The following is a 20,172-nucleotide window of genomic DNA, read 5'->3' on the forward strand; positions in this document are numbered from 1 at the left end:
GAACTGAGCCCACCCTTTAATCCTGAGGTTCATCTGCCGGGGCCAAGCACGCTTGGACGGTGGCAGCGAGGTCCTCAGGACGTAGATGGATTGCCTTTACGGGCTAACGAGCTCCATCTGCCCGGGGAGGGGCCCCGACCGGGAATCGAACCCGGGTCTCTGCAGTGACAGTGCAGTGTCATTTCCCCTAGACCACCGGGGGCTCCCGGCAATATTTATATAATACTGAAGTAAACCCGAGAGTTAAGTTACATTAAGGCATTTAAAATTACAAAATTATATCTTTTATGGAAAAGAAAGGAAGGAAAAAAAGAAGTGGGTATATCAAGACTTACGGCTCTCACAAACAGTGCTGTCCATTGTGTTAGTTTGTTCTTACAATGTAACTTGGTCTTGCAAGAACCTCATCAGTTTTCATAAATTAACTAAGTGATGCTGATTCTTTTTGCCCTTTTCAAACGTGAAAACAGAGGCTCCAGGTATCTGAGTCACTGACACAGAAAAGAAAATAAGCTAAAGTCCATCTTGACTGCATGATGAGTATAATTTCACTGGTAGTTTTTCCGCTTCAGCAGTTACTCTGTGTTTTCAACTAGTTTTGCATGTAACCTCTAATGTTAAACAGTGTTATAAATTTAATAACAGTTAAATAGATTTATTTGTGTGATGAAATTAATCTTGTAAAACTTAGGACCAAGTCCCTCAGACTTTAGAAATAAAAATAGTCACTAACAGCAAGGAGTATGAAAACCTATATGCTTATGGATTTAGGAATTAAATTGTTGTGGAGAAGTGGGCCAGCTATTACAGAGTAATGGAAATTTCATGTTCTCCATGGTGTTTTCACATATATTTCCCTACAGAGACAAATTCAGTAGTTACATAGATTTGTTCCTGTTTGAGCATGTGGATAGGTTTTCATACATTTCTTCAGTTTTTGAATCATTATTTGAAAATTAATGTAGCAAAAATAATTTTCAATGTTTGCATTGGCCTTCATTATGATGTTGATACTGCTATTTGTATAGTAGAATTTGTTCATTAGAGAAGTTAGGTACAGGATGCAAGGAAAAGATTCCTGTAGCAAAGATGCAAATGAGAAAATAAATTCAAGAAAAAGTGTTGGAATAAAAGACAGAAGCTTAGCAAGCATATGTTGGTTCAATATGTGAGGTTTGGATTTTACAAAACTTTTATTACTGTGTCAGAGGAGCAATTTCTAGAGATTTCAGGTCTATTACAGATCTCTTTTTTGGGGCTTGTCAGTCAAATATTTTTTATACGTACCAACGTTCAGTTCTTTAAGTCATTAGGAGTAATTTCTGAAGACTACAGCAAATTAGACAAGTTGTAAAAGCAAGAAGTTTAAGCATTTTCTCCTCAATTCTCATTTATGATTAGTTTTAAATACAGTTACTTAAATAAATATTTAATATGATGAAAACCACATTCAAAACCTTTAAGATTCATTCCCAATTAATTCATATTCCTCCTACAGATCACATGAACTTACTTGTATTGAGTGCCTCCCTCTATGACATGCCTGTTTCTAAGTATGGTTACACACTACTGAGATTGCACATGCTGCAATAAATGAGTGGTTAACAAAATTTGTGCAATGAAGTATGTCGCAGATCATTACTCTTATTTTGCTATTTTGCTTTCTTGAAGAAACTTGCAAAAAACCAAAATGAAATACTGAGCCATCTGAAATCATAGTGTGGACCTGACAAGTTGTAAACTTAATGTCTGATTGTTCATTGAAGTATATTCTGAGTTATGCTGAAGAATTATTTTCCAGAATTTTATAATTGACAACTTTTCTTTAGTATTACAGGATTTTGAAAGGTAACTTCATATACTTTTTAAATGTTCTTTTTTCCTGGTTGAAAAATGACTTGATTAAATTCTTTGCGCAGGCTTTCCAACATTCAAAATTCAGTGTATTAGGATCATGTCAGTTGACTGCATTTCTAGGGCTATACATTTACATGCAAAAAGCCAAAATCTGGAGTAAATTTTAAAACTACAATTTGTTGTAGTTTTTTTATAATTACAAAATTACAAAATTTTAAGTTAGTTATCTTTCCCTGCTTTTACATATTTACAGTTAGTATTTTGGCAGTGCATTAAGACAGCTGAGTAGTTAAATACTGTTAAGTCTCTGGAGTAAAAAGTATTCAATAGATTCGAACTGTATACATTTTTAAAAAACCCTCAAAACCTTTCTTCTCTGGAGGCTAATAAATAAACAGTCTATAGCTTCACTTTCTCCTTTCACTTCATTTGACATTTATGGATTCAAGCAGTAGGTATTTACCCATTCCAGCAGAAGATGTTGTGTTGATCTCCGTGGAGGATCTGCTAGAAAAACATCTAAGTAACTTAAGCCTGTGAGATAGTACATATACACTAAATAAGTTTGTATGGACTCCTCAGTATCATCTAGTGTATGTATATCTTTCTGAATTTTGTCAGCATGGGAAGTAAGATTGGTGTCTATGCTTAAGTAAAAGAGTATATTCTTTTATATTTGCCACTGAAAATATAACTCAGTCAGTACTTCTGAGGGTGACTGGAATCATAATAAGATAAACTCTATGCTATGATTTTTTGTATTAAAAAGTCCAAACAAGTTATTTTTAAAACACAATGAGCATCTTACCTCCTCGTAATTAGGTGTTAACATATTCAGGGTAGTAAAAACCATTATATTATAAAGAGTATTACAGAGAATGTTTCTGACAGTCTGTATAATTAACTAATTTTCCCTCTTAGAGGGATTTCCTACAAGAGATCTCGTGGCACAGGTGTTGTATCTACTTTCTGTTCCTGTTTTGTTGATTGTAAGGACGTGATGTGCGCTGCTGAAACAGTGGCAGTGCTTGTAATTAGGCAACCTTCCAGCAAATGCAGCCCACTACTGGGGCAGTTAGATAGGTGGTGAGATTTTTTTTTTTTTTTAAGGCTGTCACATCCTGTTGAATTAGGATGGCGACTGCTATAATCCTCTTGTCTTCATGGCTAAATTATTTTAGCACATAATTCTTCAGTATTTTGTCATGCGGCAATACTGATAAAACCAAAGCTGCTCCAAACTTCAAACAGGAAATGATAACATAGAAAGTGAGGAAAATTAATTGCGTTAATGTCAACTGCCTGTGATTCAAGACTGGGAAAAATTTGCTCCACTGATTTCTGTGGTGTTATATTAAGAAAGAACGTGATTCACTATCTATTGCATTGATAGGAAATAAAAAATAACTATAACTAAAGATACCCTTATAATGAGTTGTTGTGCTGCGTTATTTTATATACACAATTAAGACAGGATGTTTTGATTTTGGGAGCTAAAAACCTTTGCTTTCTCCTGATTTCTTATAGTATTTTTACCTTTTTAAAGGCAAAGTTTCATTTGTTGGGGTCATGTTTTCAAATCTGTTTCTACGCAACAAAAGTAATTGATAAGTTTTTGTACAAGCTCCCTTTTCAAGAAGTATCCCAAAAGCAAATTATTAAACCTAAAGTAGTTTCAAGAATTTTTTAGTCTCACTGTCATTTTAGTGAATTAGCAGGTATTATTATTGTCATCACTATTATGCTTAAAAGGTATATGAATGCTCACAACCTCATGGAGGATAGAGCTTTATGTCAGCTGGAGCAAGTTTAAACTTTTTGTTTCTAAAAGACATTCTGTGATCATTAAAGTACTGATCGGCTGAGAGTAGTAGTTCCACAAACTGGGATGCATTTAAAAATACAGAACTTTATGATGTGACCTTGTTATTTAAAATTTATAAAATATTATCTATTTACATATTTTTGAGTATCATCATTGTTGTGCTTGCAAATGTAAAGACATATGCTCAGCAATTTGTCTTGAGTAGGAGCTGACACAGTGCTAACAGCACCAGAAGCCTGCAAGGCCTGGAGGAGAGGAAATACAGCAACTCAGTGTAACAACTGTCAGCTGTGAGAAAGTAGCAGCACTGCTCAACAAGCCACACTGCTGTAGGGATTTTTCTTTCATACAGCTCCTTGTGTTCCTTGGACTGAGAGAGTGAAATTTCTGTGACATACTTAACGCTAGGGAAAATATGCTGGTAGATGGAAATGTGACTGTAATAGATCTGTAAGTTTTGTGTTATTTTATAGGCTCAGAAGTAGTTGGTGGTGTTTCTTTGCTTGTTTCAGGGAGAAGGAGGTTTTTTCCATTGTATGATCAGTGGCAGAAAGCATTTAGTGTTACAGTCCTGTGCCAAAAGCATGAAGTAGTTAAACAATGTGGTAGCAAAGCAATGGTTAAAGGATACATTGATGTTAAACATTATAAAACACAAAGAAGGGGACCAGCCACTCTCTTTGTGGTTCTATTTGAAAGGAAAAGAGTTAGCACATAATACTGGTGAGCCTTTATAATATCTGAAGTCTTCTCCCTTTCCAGCGCAATCCTCCCATGCTGGTGAATGATCTGTTTGAGGACATCAAAGATGGAGTAATGCTAATTGCCCTCTTGGAGGTTCTTTCAGGGCAGAAGCTGGTAAGAACTTCCTTCCTTGTAAATATACAAGATAGTTGCATAACTTCTCTAGGATATAATTTTCTAAAAATTTTCTGTATTTGAATAATGTAAAAAACCTTATTGCTACATAGGAAAACAAGTTTTTCACAGAGTGGGCTATCTGGCTACAAAAATATTATTATAGATTATTACAGGCATTCTTGATTGTATGCATTTTTGTTTGTCATAGTAGTTCATAAAAATTGCATATTTTTATTAGTCTTCACAGTTCATTCAGATGTTGCTACAATCAAAGTCTAAACTGCAAGCTATTTCTGTACATCTTGAAAAAAGGGCAGTCTTGTTAAATTTACTGCTTTCTCCCAGAAAGAAAAAAAAACACAAAACCCCCCCACACACACAAAAAAAACCCCAAAACAAACAGAAACAAAAACAAAAAACCAAGCCTGTCACATTTCATGGGGGCTTATATCCGTTTGCCTTGACAGCTGCTTTACTAATGTAAAGAACCTTAAATAATGCCAAATGGCTTTTTGACAGCCAAGTTTTGTACTGAGGGGACAGTGTGTACATGGTAAATAGTCTCTAGGGGGGCAGGATGGTTTTCTCCATAGGAGAAAAATGAAAGGATTTTAGGCCAAGGGCTCTGACTTTCCTCACACCAACTTGCAGATCAGGTGACAGCATCTGAAGGAGCAGTACAACAGTCTATCACTGAGCTTGCTCCAAGTGTTGCCAGTTCCCTCACATGCAGGCAATTTGCAAGTGCTCTCTTTTTTTTCGTATTTCACCTCTGCTTTGATTGCCAGTGAAACCCCAGATTAGGTAGTAAATCAAACTTAAAAAGCGATTTTACTATAAGATGGGAAAAAGCTGTACTTCCAAGCATTTCTCATCTGTTGAAATATACCCACTTCTGTTTCTGTTACTCAAAGACAGAAAGCCTCCCTCTTGTGGCAACTCAGGAGTAGTAAAATAGGAAGCGAATTTTAACAAGGACACATGTTACAATGAAATTCATTGGCTTGTATCCTGCCTATATTAATTAGGGTAAAATGAGAGATATTCCAGAACCAGAGCAGTGTCTGGTGAATTGAAAGGTTATATATACCAGCATATGATGTCCTGTAGTTACTGCAAGAGTAATTTCAGCATCTATAGCAGGCCCATGTTAAACCCATTTATAACATTATGAACAGGAATTTAAATCATAATAGTTTTATATTTGCATTACAATATAAGATTCAGTGGGGAATTTAATCCCACTATATAGTATTAGAAGCCTAGGATATGTTCTGTCTTTTTTTAGCCTACTTGTCTGAACTTCAGCAAAATTCATTGTTCAGTGGGAATTTGTGATAGCTGGTGTTTTAATTGCCAATAAAGTAATAGATAGGTGGAATGGAAATTCATAGGTAAAATGTCTTCATCTGAGAATGATTTTTTAAAATAACAATCACTTTTTCCTATACATTGCAGGCAAAAATATTTCATTGAGGGAATGTTGCCGTCTCTCAAACACACACACGCAAGTGTGTGTGTGTGTGTATATGCATATAGAAATAGTAGTGGTTTATTTTACACAAGAAAGACAGTTCTCTGGTTTGATTATGTTTATGGACTGAAGCCAACAGCTGGCATCCTGAGGTTATTCAGACATATGTAACCTTTTAATAATGAAAGTATTACGTTTATGTCCCCTATGTCTGTCAGTCCTCCCTGTTGGTATATGCAAATACACAATTTGACGTTTGACTGTTCCAAGGAGCATTTCTACATGTAAATCAGACTGCTGTAGGTACATAGGCATTGGTGATAACCTGGAACTTCATTTTCAAATTGGCATAAAACTAACTGGAGTTTCATCTGTTGATTCCCTTTAAGCCTTGTGAGCAAGGACGTCAGCTGAAGAGAATTCACTGGGTTGCCAACATTGGCACAGCTCTTAAGTTTCTAGAAGGAAGACGGGTAGGTATGGTAACACTTAGCCCTGGTTTTCCTTTTTTTTCTTTGTTTCCTTAAGAGTGTTTTTTTTCTCCAAAATTTGAGCTATGTATGCAGCCTTCAGTATCTGCAGGGTGCCTAAAATCTGCTGTAAAGTAAAAATTATAAGATCCAACACTAACATGTAGCAATGTATAGGATGAAACTTGTCTTTTTTTTGTTTAATTAATTAATAATGAATCATCTTGGATGGTGTCCTTTCTTTTTTCTTTTTTTTTTTTTTTTTGTAAAGTGATCTTCAGCTCCCCATGTTCTCTATTTCTCTGTTGCTGTTCTCAGCAAAGAATGGACTTTATTTCGGGAGAGACATTCATTTATAATAAAAGAATAGATTTCTGGACGTTACTAGGTTTGACATGCAAAAATCTGAAATTATAGATATGAAAATTTAGGACAGTGTGACCCCCTATTAGCTTGGTAGGTCTTCAGACTAATTCCTGGATTTATTCTGGTATGGTCAGTGCTGTGGCTGTGGAGAAGAAGAAAAATACAAACTTAGCAAAAGACAGAAAACCTAGAAATTCAGTGTGATCTAGATATGAATATCAAATAAAAGCAATCTACTTAGACATTTTTTCCCTGACTTTTCTCTCCATATTGTAACAACTTGCATCTGGATTTTTAATCAGATTATAGGTATTTTGCTCATCTAATTTCTGCATTTCAGTTAAGTTTTTCTCCATGCAGGTATCACTCCTGATGAATTTTATATCTCCACAATGCAGTACACTGTCAGTTGTTGGGTTTTGGCTGACTGTCCCTCCTTAACTCACTGACATCTTGACCTTACATTTATGTTACATTTATGTTACATGAGAAACAATCTTGGCAGATGCCAGTAGAAAGAAATCTAAAATAGAACTTTTTAAAATTGAATAATGTATAACCAAAGCAAAGACAAGTATATTCCTGAACCAAAATTCAGCTTTAGCTCACAGTTTCACTATTTCAGGAAGTATAGCTTGTTGATACAAACCATATCATATGCAAACAAATAGAGGAAGCTTAGATACAGAGATAACTGTTTCCTGGTGAGACCTGTATAACCTAAGACAAGGCTGAGGTCAAGAGCAAAACACTCATACTTCCCTAGTTTACATGTCACAACATGTTCGGTGACAAAGTGCAATCACCCAAACTTTGAATGACCCATCTTTGATCCCAGAAATAACATAACGTCGCAGCTAGGAAACTGACCCTCCCAAAAATCAAGGTAGATTGCCAGAAATGGAGCACTGTGTTTTTGCTTCTGGACTTGTCTGAGTTCCTTTCATATGTACATTATATTAATATGCCATATATTCTTCTAGAGGGAGTTGGAAATATGCAGGACATCAGGTATATCAGTGTAGTCCATAGCACATGGTCCATAGGTTGAGTCCACTCTGAAGGATTTGTCTGTCCAGCCAGTCTGTCACCCTTCTCCTCCCACAGGAGGTGGGGATGCTTTTCAGACAACAAATGCCTCTTTAGAAGTTGAATGCAGTCCCTGGACTGCATACTCAAAGGTGAACAAATGCACACGAGTGGCTGTGCACAGAGCTTTGGGGAGTGCTAGCAAGGTCTCCTTCCTCCATGGGCTTCCGCATAAATAAACTTTGAACTTTTTTACACATTTAATCAACTTCCTGTTTTCATTGTCGAAACAGCATTCTGCAAATACTCCTGGTATACTACAAACTGCAGCTCACAATTAACAGATATTTTTCTGGGCCGGATTGGGATTTTTGTCATTCTGAAAAGTTTATTTTTAGTTTTAGATCCATTTTAATGGCATATAAGATAAAGGTACCACAATAACTAGAATTCATAGTCTATGCTTCTGTGAACAGTAGACTAATCAGAGGCATTAGCTGAGTCCCTGTAAATCTTTTGAACTGTAATACATATTAAGAGCCCTCACTTTCTAGAAAAAGAGAAGGTTTTGTTGGAATTGGTTCAGCTGAGAGAATGAGGTATATTTTTTCTCTAGGTAGGTCATAGAAAATTTTTCTTACTGACTGATAGAGAAACAGGTAGGGCCAATTTTCAAAGAGTTTTGTGCAATTTCTTGGTGAAGAGGACTGGAAACCTGTGGGGATTTCTCCTCTGCCTTTTCCTAAGCAACCTTTTAACAAATTTTACAGCTTGGGAGAACAATTTTTTTGTTTGCTCTTGACATTTCCAGCTGTTGGTTCAGAGAACTATAGTCTTTCCTATGCTTTAAAAACACAAATGAGATTACCTAAAGCCATTCTCTGGCTTTTCCTTAGGCTATTCTCCAAGTTTTTTCCATAGCCTTTATCTATGAACAAGCTTGCAGTGCATGAACACTTTAGCAGTCATTCATATTTTTATCATGATTGATGGCTGACTCTTGGTTTTGCTGAGGAAATAATTACTAACCTATTTTCCAATACTACCTGTTTTATTCTATTTCCTTGAGTTTTATCTATCTGTTAATTTCTATATCATATATTCTTTATTCCCTCCTTTCCTGCCTTTTATTTTATGAGCTTATTTTAGGGTGATATTTTATTTGGACTACAAATTAGTATTTGAGAGTTAAGAGTCATGGAATCTGTTCCCCTTTCTGTTGAAAACTTAATGTGACCTTGGACAACTAATTTTTTCCCACTCTATTTTTAGAAGAGCTATAGTTAGGTTTGTCTTGCAGGGGAACCTTAATCGGTGGTTGTGATGTCCTTTACAATAAAAGGCTCTCTGCTGGAGAACAGTGGCATTGTTTTTTGTTTTCTTTCTTTTATGCTTCCCCTCCTTTTTCTTTTTCCAATTTTTATTCTTAAACTCATTTTTCTTTTTCATTCCTTTCATTCATTCTGTGTTAGAACTATATCAAGAAACCTCTGCATAATTTAAAATCTGTTACAGAGTATTTAATTTGTTCTCCTGTTTAAATGTGTCAGAAGATGTGGCAAAAAATGTGCTTTCTTCACATGATAAGATTAGATAATGCATTTTTGTAATAATTAATAATTTAAAATTTATTTCTGTATCATATTTTTCCCTTTGCTTTTCATGCTAGTCCGTATACAGAGGATCTCCGGTTTGTACAATGTTTCTATCTAATTTTTATTGTTCTTTCTGCTTGAAATTAAATATGTTTTCTACAAGTACTAGCATGCAATGGTCTTAAAAAATCTTTCATTACCCATAGCTATGCTTGTCTAAAAAGTGAAATTGCACCATTCAATGCTCATGGTTTTTAATTAAGAAACTTTCTGATTGCAGAAATGCATTTAAAATATAAAACCTATTTGAAAGGCGTTTTATAATTGTTATTCTTTGTGTGTGGTAATAACACGTTTTCTTTCCTATATAGATTAAGCTTGTCAACATTAACTCAACTGATATTGCTGATGGCAGGCCTTCTATTGTGCTTGGCTTGGTGTGGACCATAATTTTATATTTTCAGGTACTACGTTTCTTATACTTCAGTGTAGATTGCTCAAATAATGATTCAGGTTATAATTTCATAGGAGCTTGTGTAGTTCCGGTTCTACACTGTAGCTAAGTCACTTCATAATTAGCTGAGGATCTGCTCCTGAAAAAAAGCAACAGTTGATGGTCAGAGTATTGCACATTGAGTAAAATCAGATACTTATCTTTAGAGTAGATTGGTCTTTGCCTAAAATGGAGTTCCTTCATCACTGAAACATATTCTTCTGCTTTTTCTAAAGAATACAACAGACCAAAAGAGGAAAAAAATAGAATTGTGGATTGTTGTTACAAGTATCTTTAGCAACCTCAGTGGTGACTGTGCTGTATGTCTAATTCCAGTGTAGTTGGTGTCAGACAGTAATTATTGTGAAACCATACATGTAAAAATGGTGATTTCACTAGGAGATGCAGATATTTGCAAGGATAAAATTTAACTGCAAATGATGTAGATTGAGAGAGGGTTGTGTTTGTAGAGGAGAAATCATTTGCATTCTGTTGAAGCTAGGTGGGAGTGAAAACTGGCTTCCTAAATCCTGTGCATATGGGTTAACAAAGTGAGTCACTGCTTAACATTTAAAAAACCAACTAATTTTATTGCTCCACTTTATGGAGTGCTTTGGTTCCCTTATGATGTAACTCAGGGATGCTGTTCTCCTTAGCACCAAGCACTGTGATGCCTTAATAGCTTAGATCTTCTCAGAATAAAAGTTAGTCGGAATGATATTAACACTTTAATTTGTAGCTCTTTCAGATGAACAGAGAATATTATGCTTCTCAGACTTATTGAAACTCTAGTTCTCTGAATCAGTTTTATTTGGGTCATTTTTTTGAGCTACTCTTTAGTTGTCACAGGCAGATACATGATTTTAACATGAATGAAAGTAGAAATGCATCAGAGGTGTGTTTCTCATTGTGGCAGACTCATTCTGTGATGTGACTTTGGATTTTAACATCTTGCAAGATCTTGCAACATCCTCTGGATATAGTTTTGTCATTTTAAAGAACTAAGATAGTTAGATGTTAATGAAGTTAATGATCTTAAAAAAGTTAATGATTTTCATTTGATGAAAGACATAACTGTCCTACACCTTCAACAAGCACTGTGAACGCACTTGCCTGCAGTTGCAGTACATTCACTATTTCTTCACCAGGTACCTCTAAGAAAAACCTCAGTTGAGTTTATGCCAAAACAGTACAGTAGTAAGTAAAGAACTATCCAGATGAGATCACTGAAGTCATTGTCATTCTTTAATTGAATGAGCTTCCTCGGAAATTAGTGAATTGTTTTATAATTTGAATTCAAGCCTTCTATTTTGATGGTAATTTGTCATAATAGGTAACATGACACACTTGCATATTGTTCTAGGTGTAGAAACTGGTGTGAATTAATTACAAAGAGTTCATTAACATTTTTTTTCCTGTAGATTGAAGAGCTTACCAGCAACCTCCCACAGCTGCAGTCATTGTCTAGCAGCACTTCTTCTGTGGAAAGCGTTGTCAGTTCAGAAACTGCAAGTCCCCCAAGCAAACGGAAGGTGGTAACCAAGGTCCAAGGAAGTGCCAGGAAGGCTTTATTAAAATGGTTACAGTACACAGCAGCAAAGTAAGTAACTTACGAATTAACTGATTCTATATCTTAAGTGCAAACTTTTTACTCAGATTCTAAGCTCTCTCGGTCAGGGATCCTCCTTTTGTTCAATAGTTACAGAGTACCTTCCTACAGATATATATTTATATAGCACCTCACCATATTCTTTTAGACAACTGAGACTGCTAAATGTTACCACCGTACAACAATCAAGTAATAAGTAATGATTTGCATTAATTTTAAAAGCAATCACATTTTACAGTTTCTGACTAAAGAATGGGATTATCTCTGACAAAATGAGGAACTAAAGGGAAATGAGATGCCTGAATGACAGTGTATTAGTCCTGATGCCAAAACATTCGATGTGACACTGCCAGTCCCACACTGACTTAGCATTCTTCAGTGAGAGCTTGTAAAAGCATTACATTCTGACACTTGCTGTTGAAAGGCAAGTGGTGAAAAATTCTCTCTCTCCTGCAGTTTTTTGATACAAGGGGCATATTACTACAAAAATTGCCCTGAATTGTCATTCTTTTTAATCCAAGTTTTTTTTTGAGTTATTTCTTGCTATCTCTTGTTAATTTGAGAATCTTCTAATTTATTTGATAAGATCATCCCACATTTTTTCTGCTTCCAGCTGCATTTTCCAGTTGTTAAGAAACAAAATGCAAATAGATTCATAAATGAAACTCTCAACTTTATTGGGAAGAGTGGATAAACTATTTTGAAAGAAGCCTAGTAGAAGGATGGTACACTTTGCCTAGTACTGCTTCACATAGTAATTTGCAAGGCCTAGCTCCTAAAAGTCAGTGAAAGCGTTTCACTGATCCCAGTGAGCTTTGAATGAAGCCTTCACTCAGAGTTACTTGTTGCTGTGAACCTCCCAATGGCAAGACCATCTTAGTGTCTAAGTGTGTGTATGAAATTATAGTATCATTCATGCTTTTGATAAGAACATAAAGAAATGTGTGTGTTACATTTTCCCCTTAACAGCAGTGATGTCAGTGTTCATGCTTTCATTTTAAAAAAATAGCAGGTTAATGCAGGTTTGGTTTTGTTGGGGTTTTTTTGTGGGCTTTTATTGGGGGGGGGTGGGAGTTGGTTGGTTGTTTTTTGAGGGTTTGCTGGGTTTTTTTTGGCTTATTGCCACTACCAAACCCACTGCAGAGAAATACAGCATGTATATGAGAAAAAACACTTGTATCTTCATAGGTAAAAGTGAATTTATGCAGTGGATGGATGGAGCTGTAGTTGACCTAGTTAGCACTACAGGAAAAAGGAATGGTTTAGGTTTAATGATGGGTAACGACTGGGTGAAGCATCATGTGTCCTCCCCTATTTCATGTAGTACTAATGTTGTTGGTAACTTCTTTTTTCTTTCATATTCTTTAGGCAAGTTGGAATTGAAATCAAAGATTTTGGACAAAGTTGGAGAAGTGGTGTTGCATTTCATTCTGTTATTCATGCTATCCGCCCAGACTTAGTGGACATGGAGAAAGTGAGGGGAAGATCAAATAGGGAAAACCTGGAAGAAGCCTTCACACTTGCAGAAGCAGAACTAGGAATTCCAAGGCTCCTTGATCCAGAAGGTACCTATTGCATAGTTGAAAAGAGTTTGAACTACTTACGTGAGTTCAATCAGATGTGCGAATTCACTATGTTTAGAATTTAATTAGCATTTTGTGCCATTCAACTAAAATTTTAATATTCCATGTTCTATGCTTGTTTAGATGTGGATGTTGAAAAGCCAGATGAAAAGTCTGTCATGACCTATGTAGCCCAGTTTTTGAAGTACTATCCTGATCCTCATCATACAGTGACTGATGTGCAGGAGAATGATGTAAGTTTCTCTTTCTCATGAAGGGGGGCTTTTAAAATAATATAAATGCATTTTATAACTTTCTTATAGCTTATTATGTTTCCTTTTGATGAGCAGTTCAAGTGAAAAGCAAGTACAATAAGAAAACTGGGAAAGATTAGCTCAGAATAAAGGAACCAGTGTTCCAGATATTTACTAGTGGATGGAGAAAATAAAATGGTGATCCTGAAGATGTTTTTCTATTTTCAGTAGCAGTGCCAAAAAAGAAATCAAATATTTATTGTAAATAGTAGCAAACCAATGGATCCTAAAGTTCCTTGAGAAGTTTTCAAGGATAACACTAATGAGATTTCAATAATTCGTTACCTGAAGCAGTGTGTCACTTATGTTTCTATCACGCTGCATTTCTGAATAAGAAAAAGAATAGTCCAAGAGATTGCTTAGGTACAGTCTTTGGGCTTTCAGGCTTGAGAGGCATTTACAATTTAGATACCCGTTCCTTTCTGTTTACACTGATGTTTGACTGTTTGCTCTAAGGAATTGTTTACAATCATGTTATTTGCTTGGGATTTGATTTGTGTATGTTCTAGTGCATTGGCTTTGCACTGATATGACTATACTCAGCAATGCCAAGCTATCATGACTCACTTCCTAGTCCTGATCATTTGCTTTCTTCATGACAAACACAGGAAATACTGCTGAGACAATCTGCTCAGCCCCAGCAAGAAAGAAAGAAGAAGCAATTTTTATCTTTCTTTGCATTCCCTACAGAGATTGAGAAGAATTTTGAAAGGAGTGATTCTCCTTCCTTATCACTATGTGTGGCTAAGGTAGCTGTAGCTTTGCTGTTTAATTCTAGTGCCTGAGCACTGGAGTTTTTCATTTTGCTGTCTGCAGCATTGGTCTGAAAATATACGTGTGCCAGCATCGCAGCATTCTACTGAGCAATGGGGCTGCTGAAGCAGACAGAGTGAGCACTGAAGCCTCATGCTGTGGCCTGTGGAAGGCTGAGGCAGTCCTGTCATCTCCATGTCGTGGCACAGAGTGCAGTTTCTGTTTCAGTTTTTGGGCAGGTCTGCTGCCTCTGCTGGCACTGGGTTTTGAGGAACAACCTCACCACCTTCTCCCGAGCTTTACGTAGAGACGATGCAGGAGAATGCAGGATTGAGCCACTCCATGCTCTGCCTGCCTCTGGCTATACCCATAGAGATGGTAGCCCAAGTTAGGAAAGAGGAACTAGTAAGTTTCCACCAGAATTCCAACTAAATTAGTAGGAAGCAAAACCACACAAATCAATTTGACATGTGTACATGCTGATTTCAGGACCACTTTCTCTTCTTAGATATTGCTAAGATATTCCACTAGGAATCCAGATAAATATTGGTAAAACTACTGATCTCTTGCATGTCACATTGCAGAAACAAGTAACTCCCAGACTCTGAGAAGCAAGTAAGAGTTTGACAATGCTCTAAATTTCTAATGTCATCATTCTTTGTTTCCTAGCGGAGGAACTGTAGTCCTTCTTACTGACCTGGAGTATCCATGTCCATCTTTACATTATTTGGTTAGTTAAGTTATTTAGGATAGGATTTATCCATCTTTAAAATCTGAAAGCTAGGTACTTACAGCATTCCACCTGTAGCCAGCAAGAGATAGACCCTTTCCCAGATGGGATCTTTCATAAGACAGTGTCCTAAATTGTCTTCTGAAAGCTTATGTTGCAGAGCATTTCAACAGAGTTAAAACTGAGTCAGATTAATCCATTCCTTAGGTAATAATAGAATAAAATGTTGTTGGCAGTTGATTAAAAAGAAATCTAGACATGCTCTTTATTTTAGTGACCAGGATAATTCCCCTATTTTAACCTGTCTTCCTCTTGAAGTAGAGAGGAAATAAATAAAGAAATATTTATCACACAATAGTAGAATCTAAGTACCTGGGAGAGGTAACCTTACGAGACTCTTATCCCTTGAACTCTTGGGATATTCCTAATTTCTTGTTTTCTAAAATTAAGGACTTTTAGGGTATATTCCACCTGACCTGTGTTAAGTGCCTGCTGTAGAATGAGTTGGGCAGTACATGCTAGATACAACTGGTTTGTAAAAAAGAACTGAAAAGGAACTTTTTCAGCTGCAGATGCCTAAATTTAGTTAGAAGAATCCTGCTTCAGAGTGAAGTGTGTCTGGGTAATTATTGGCAGGGAGGAGGAGGGCAAAAGGAGATTTCTAACCCTCTTCTCCCACCCTCCAGCCAACTCAGCTGCCACAGTGTTTCCTCAAGATGTGTTGTCCACACAAATTCCTGTTCATCTTCCCTCCTGATTCAATGCTCAGTTTATAAAGAATTTGCATTGAAAGGGTTGGAGTAATGATTGAAGCTTGTCCCTTATTTCTGGTCAGAGGGAACAGTTATTTGCATGTGCATTTCCAGAATTAAAAGGGATCTAGTAGTTCATACATGGACCAAGTATGAACATATGTGAACTTGTGTAGTCAACACATCTCAAAGAATCACAGTTACTCTAAGGTAAGTAACTATTTTTCCAGATAAAATAAATCATGTAGTGACAACCTGAAAATCAGATCTAATATGAAAACTACTTCACTAGATATGATACAGACACATGAGCTTGATAATAGTTTTAAGTTCATCTTGTATTCCTACATGTGTGGCTCTCACTGTTCTCTCTGGACTTTCTGCCTGCTTTGCTTTATTTTATTTTGCCTTTTTTTTTTTTTCTTTCCCCCTGCTTTTTGTTTCCCCAATTGTTTCCTATTGCTAGGAACTTCAAGCAATCTCAACTTTTGTCATTTCTTTTATGAAATTTAAGGTAAGGGTATATGCTTTGGAATAATTGCTTGAATTGGACCTCTCATGGTTGTAATATTTTTTCATCCTGCACTTGTATGACCTTAGATTTGGGGGTTTTTTATGTACATTGGTTTGCTAGCCTTAAGTTATTCTTTCCGAAAAAACAAATAGATGGTCATGATACATCTAAGTCTGCTTTCGTACATGAGCTGATCCTAATAGCCAAATGCTTAATTTTGCAAATGACTTAATAGAAATATTATAGAAAAGCAATAACTTTCCTAAAATAGGACTCAGACTATGCTTTTGGTTTTCTTAAATATAAACATGAAAAAGAATAAATTATAGCTTGATGTTTCTACACATCTAATCTCATTTTAGATGGATATTTTTGTATGTCTTTAGGTTTATAGAGTAGATATTAGAGAATGTGATTGTGAAAGTGGTATATGTGGACTGTGGGTTGGAAGGAGAGCATATTCATGTGTAATTGCGTGATATATGCTTCTCCTTTTTCACATAAGGTATTTTTAGAAATATACTTTTTAAATCATCTTAGACATTTAGACACTTATAATTTTCTGGTATTAACTGAGAGAAGTTCAGAAAGCTAAAATGCAGTATATGAAATGAACATTCAGAAGTGAAACTGGAAGACTGCAAAAGTGAATATATTATGAAATAAGTAACAGGTGTTGCCACAGTCAGTCAATACTGTTTATAGTTTGACTTGATACAATTAATTATCCAGGTTCCACACTCACAGGGTTTTTTGGTTGGTATAGGTTTTTTTAAAGATATATGCAAAAAAAGATTATTTTAAAGTAATTATGATCAGTTCATCTCACATTATGTATATCTACTTCGTGATGTGCTGAAGTGAAGATTAATACTGATAGCAGAATTATTCCTATATTCTCAATCCATTCAAGTAAATTTGGGCATTTTTAATGGGATCTTATACATTCTTAGCTTTACACAGCCTCAGTGCATTGCTTCTTAAGCTAGAGGAGATTTGAAGTGGCTAAAGCTCCGTTGATTTCCTTATCATGGTATAAATTTAACTACAAAGAAAGCACATTCCCTCAAAGTATTTCTGATGCAAAGTCTTTCTCTTCTTGTGCTCTGATGAGCGAGTAATTCAGAAGATAATCCTTTCATCTCTGACATCTTTATGCCAGCAGAGTTCCCCAATGTAAGAGGAATTTCTTGAGCAGCAGCTGCAAAAATAGCTTTCTGAGCTCTTCCAGTGATTTAGTCTACTTTTACAGTAGTCATTAATAGCTCATCCCTGAAGGTGATACTTGGCTCAGCATTCACCCTTCATCTGTGATGCTGTTGTCAGTGAATGACTTTCAGTAACAAATTTATGCATAAACTTTTTTAAGGAGACTTGATTTTCTCAGTACATATGCAATACAGTACTTTAATGTCCCTGAAAAACAGGTGATTTAAATATTTTTAGATTTAAAAGTTACTATTTGAAAATTCTATTGTACCTGTGCCTGAGAATTTGAACAGTTCACCTGGTTTATAATTACATACTTGAGAACAAAAAAAAGCACTCCTTTTCTGGTCCATAATTAAAATTTTCATTATATTTTTAGCTCTTCAAAAACTATAGTATTCTTTATTATGTACTTTTCAAATTAACTGTGGCATATCAGTTAATAGACTAATGTTTTGACTTTGAGCCTGGGCTGAAAATTTTCTTTGTAAAATTAAATTGTACCCCCTTAATATACTGAAACTCATAAACACTTTTCTCTAATTACCTTCTTTGATGTTCTTTGTCAGTTGAGTGCTCCGGTTCTGTTAATCTCTGCAAATCAGGGAATATTCATAGAATGGTGTCAGGATAAATTAATACTTTAAAATGCTGCTTGGAAGTAGCATGCCGAGTGAGTCACAGGGTCTTAGATGAACTCAAATAAATGTTGCCAGAGATCAACGATCCTCATGCTGGGGAAAGCGCAGGTAGTTATAACTATTCTAGATAACTTTTGTTTGATGGTTTACCTTCTGATCTGTATGCTGCTTCAGGCATGCGGGCTTTAGGAAATAGTTTACATATCTGTAAGGATGTCCTTTTGATGTTTTCTGCTGAGTAAGGACCACTAAGCCCTAGTGAAAATCTTAAGAATGATAGCTCTGTGGGGTGTTAATGATTAGTTAGTGCCTTGGTGTGTAAGTAAGTGAATCTTTTCTGTTGGTTACCCAAACTGAGACTTTAAAGGGCTTCAGTATCAACCAGGACCACAGAACCACGTTTGCAGGTGATAAGTGATGCACTGAACTGGAAACCTGCAAAAATGTATGAATGAATGAATAAAATAAAAAATCTTATCATGCATTGTTGCACAGTATCTTTAAAAACATTCAGTTAGACCGTTACTGAAACATCTACATCTTCTAAAATTAAACAAAGTAAACAAAAATATGTCTAATTAACTAGTTTAGAAAAATTTTAGAAGACTCAGTGCCATCTGTTAACATTACCTTTTCACTTAGTGTCAGAGAAACAGTATATGATTTAAGAGAGATGAGGCTGTTCCTGTGTTCTTTACCTTCAGGTACCATAGAGATATTCTTAATCCCAGTGATAGTCTGTTTGAAAAAGATTTAGTCAGATCCAGTTTCAGCCATTATTGAATTTCCTGTGATGACAGGAACCTTACAAAATACCTATTTTGTTCAGATTACTGTATGAGCAGTTGATGGCACACTCATGCTCTTTCAAAGTCTTTCAGGGAGGTGCTTTTCAGCAATATGAATGTGAGCCATAGAGGAATATAAGCCAGTGTTTTAGAAAACTGAATTTATAGTGTGAATTAAAAGTAATATATGCAACACTGAGACACACTCTCTTACTGAGGTCAAGAATACCTTACTGAAAGTTTTAGTTAGCAGGATTGTTACAGGATTTTCAATCCATTAAGATGCATATTTTAGTATTGCCTTGATGGACCTGGCAGCTAAATATTAACAGAAATCTCAGTAGTCTCACTAAAGTTATAGATTCTAAATAATAGAGTAAATTTAATACCAAAGTTCTTTTTCTGATGGTAGAATGAGTTAAGATTCTCTCTTATTATGTTCTTCTTGTTTGGATAGACAATCTTAGAGGTTTTTTCCAACCTAAATGATTCTGTTATTCTCTTCCTAGGGGAGTAGTCCTGACTTTGCTGTTTTTTTCAAAGAATCTTGATGTTATTTTCCCACACCTAGACCAGAAGAGTCGTCGTCTTCTCTATATTTAAATGATTTGAGAAGTTGTAAGTGCTAGGAGTTCTGGCTTCTTGAGACACTATGTGCAGTCAAGGAAAGCCCAGTATTAGAAATATCTGGAGCAGGGAAGTGTCATATCTATCCTATTCTGCTTCTCAGGTACCAGAAGTGTGTCAGAAGCCAGGAACATAAGTTAGAGTGAACTTTGTTCCAGCACAGCTGCTTAATATCATATTAACCTCAGTGCAACTACCCAGCTATCAAGTTAACAGCTATAGTATCTGTGATATTTGCAACAATCAGTTGTCCAAATTCTGTGCAACCAAATATTGCTGTTTTAAGTAGAGGTTCAATAAGAGAACTAGTAGAAATACACTAAAGACAGGTCTCTTTCGTATGTGAGGAACCTGTCAGTTCTTTGGCTGAAAATGCAGTAGCTCTGTGCTTTTTGAACTATTAAGGGAAGTTATATTTTACATATTTGAGGCAGCTTTCAAAGAAAGGAACCATACCTGGCTCCTTTCCCAGGTCAGGATCTTTTTTTAAAAGACAGTACTTGGTTTCTTAAATACACTGTTCTTTTTTTATCCTGTGGTCCAGTTTTCTCTCATGTAATGCTTAAAACTCAATCGCTCATTTTAGATGATTAGCTTAGATGATGGAGTATTGTATTTTTTCACTGTAATAGATCTGTTTCTGGCAAATTTTACAGGAGAATGGCTACTTTGGTTTCAAAAATTAGCTTCTGATTTATAGCCA

General features: G+C 35.7%; 1 protein-coding gene across 8 annotated transcripts in view; it reads left to right on the forward strand.

Annotated features, from left to right (window-relative positions):
• SYNE1 (spectrin repeat containing nuclear envelope protein 1) overlaps nt 1-20,172 on the forward strand; it is a 276,624-nt gene that overhangs the window by 70,023 nt on the left and 186,429 nt on the right. For 5 of the 8 annotated variants that reach the window (XM_027903871.1, XM_027903873.1, XM_027903872.1 and 2 more), the window contains exons 4-10: nt 4,445-4,540; nt 6,407-6,490; nt 9,552-9,572; nt 9,849-9,941; nt 11,392-11,570; nt 12,948-13,144; nt 13,286-13,395. In XM_027903871.1, coding sequence (XP_027759672.1) covers nt 4,445-4,540; nt 6,407-6,490; nt 9,552-9,572; nt 9,849-9,941; nt 11,392-11,570; nt 12,948-13,144; nt 13,286-13,395 — 780 coding nt within the window. The remainder of the gene's footprint in view (nt 1-4,444; nt 4,541-6,406; nt 6,491-9,551; nt 9,573-9,848; nt 9,942-11,391; nt 11,571-12,947; nt 13,145-13,285; nt 13,396-20,172) is intronic. The other 3 variants (XM_027903874.1, XM_027903880.1, XM_027903881.1) reach the window with 1 other exon arrangement.

This window comes from Empidonax traillii, unplaced genomic scaffold (genome assembly GCF_003031625.1).
Source record: "Empidonax traillii isolate 1590-97213 ecotype Southwest subspecies unplaced genomic scaffold, ASM303162v1 scaffold997:size582561, whole genome shotgun sequence".
Lineage (NCBI taxonomy): Eukaryota > Metazoa > Chordata > Aves > Passeriformes > Tyrannidae > Empidonax > Empidonax traillii.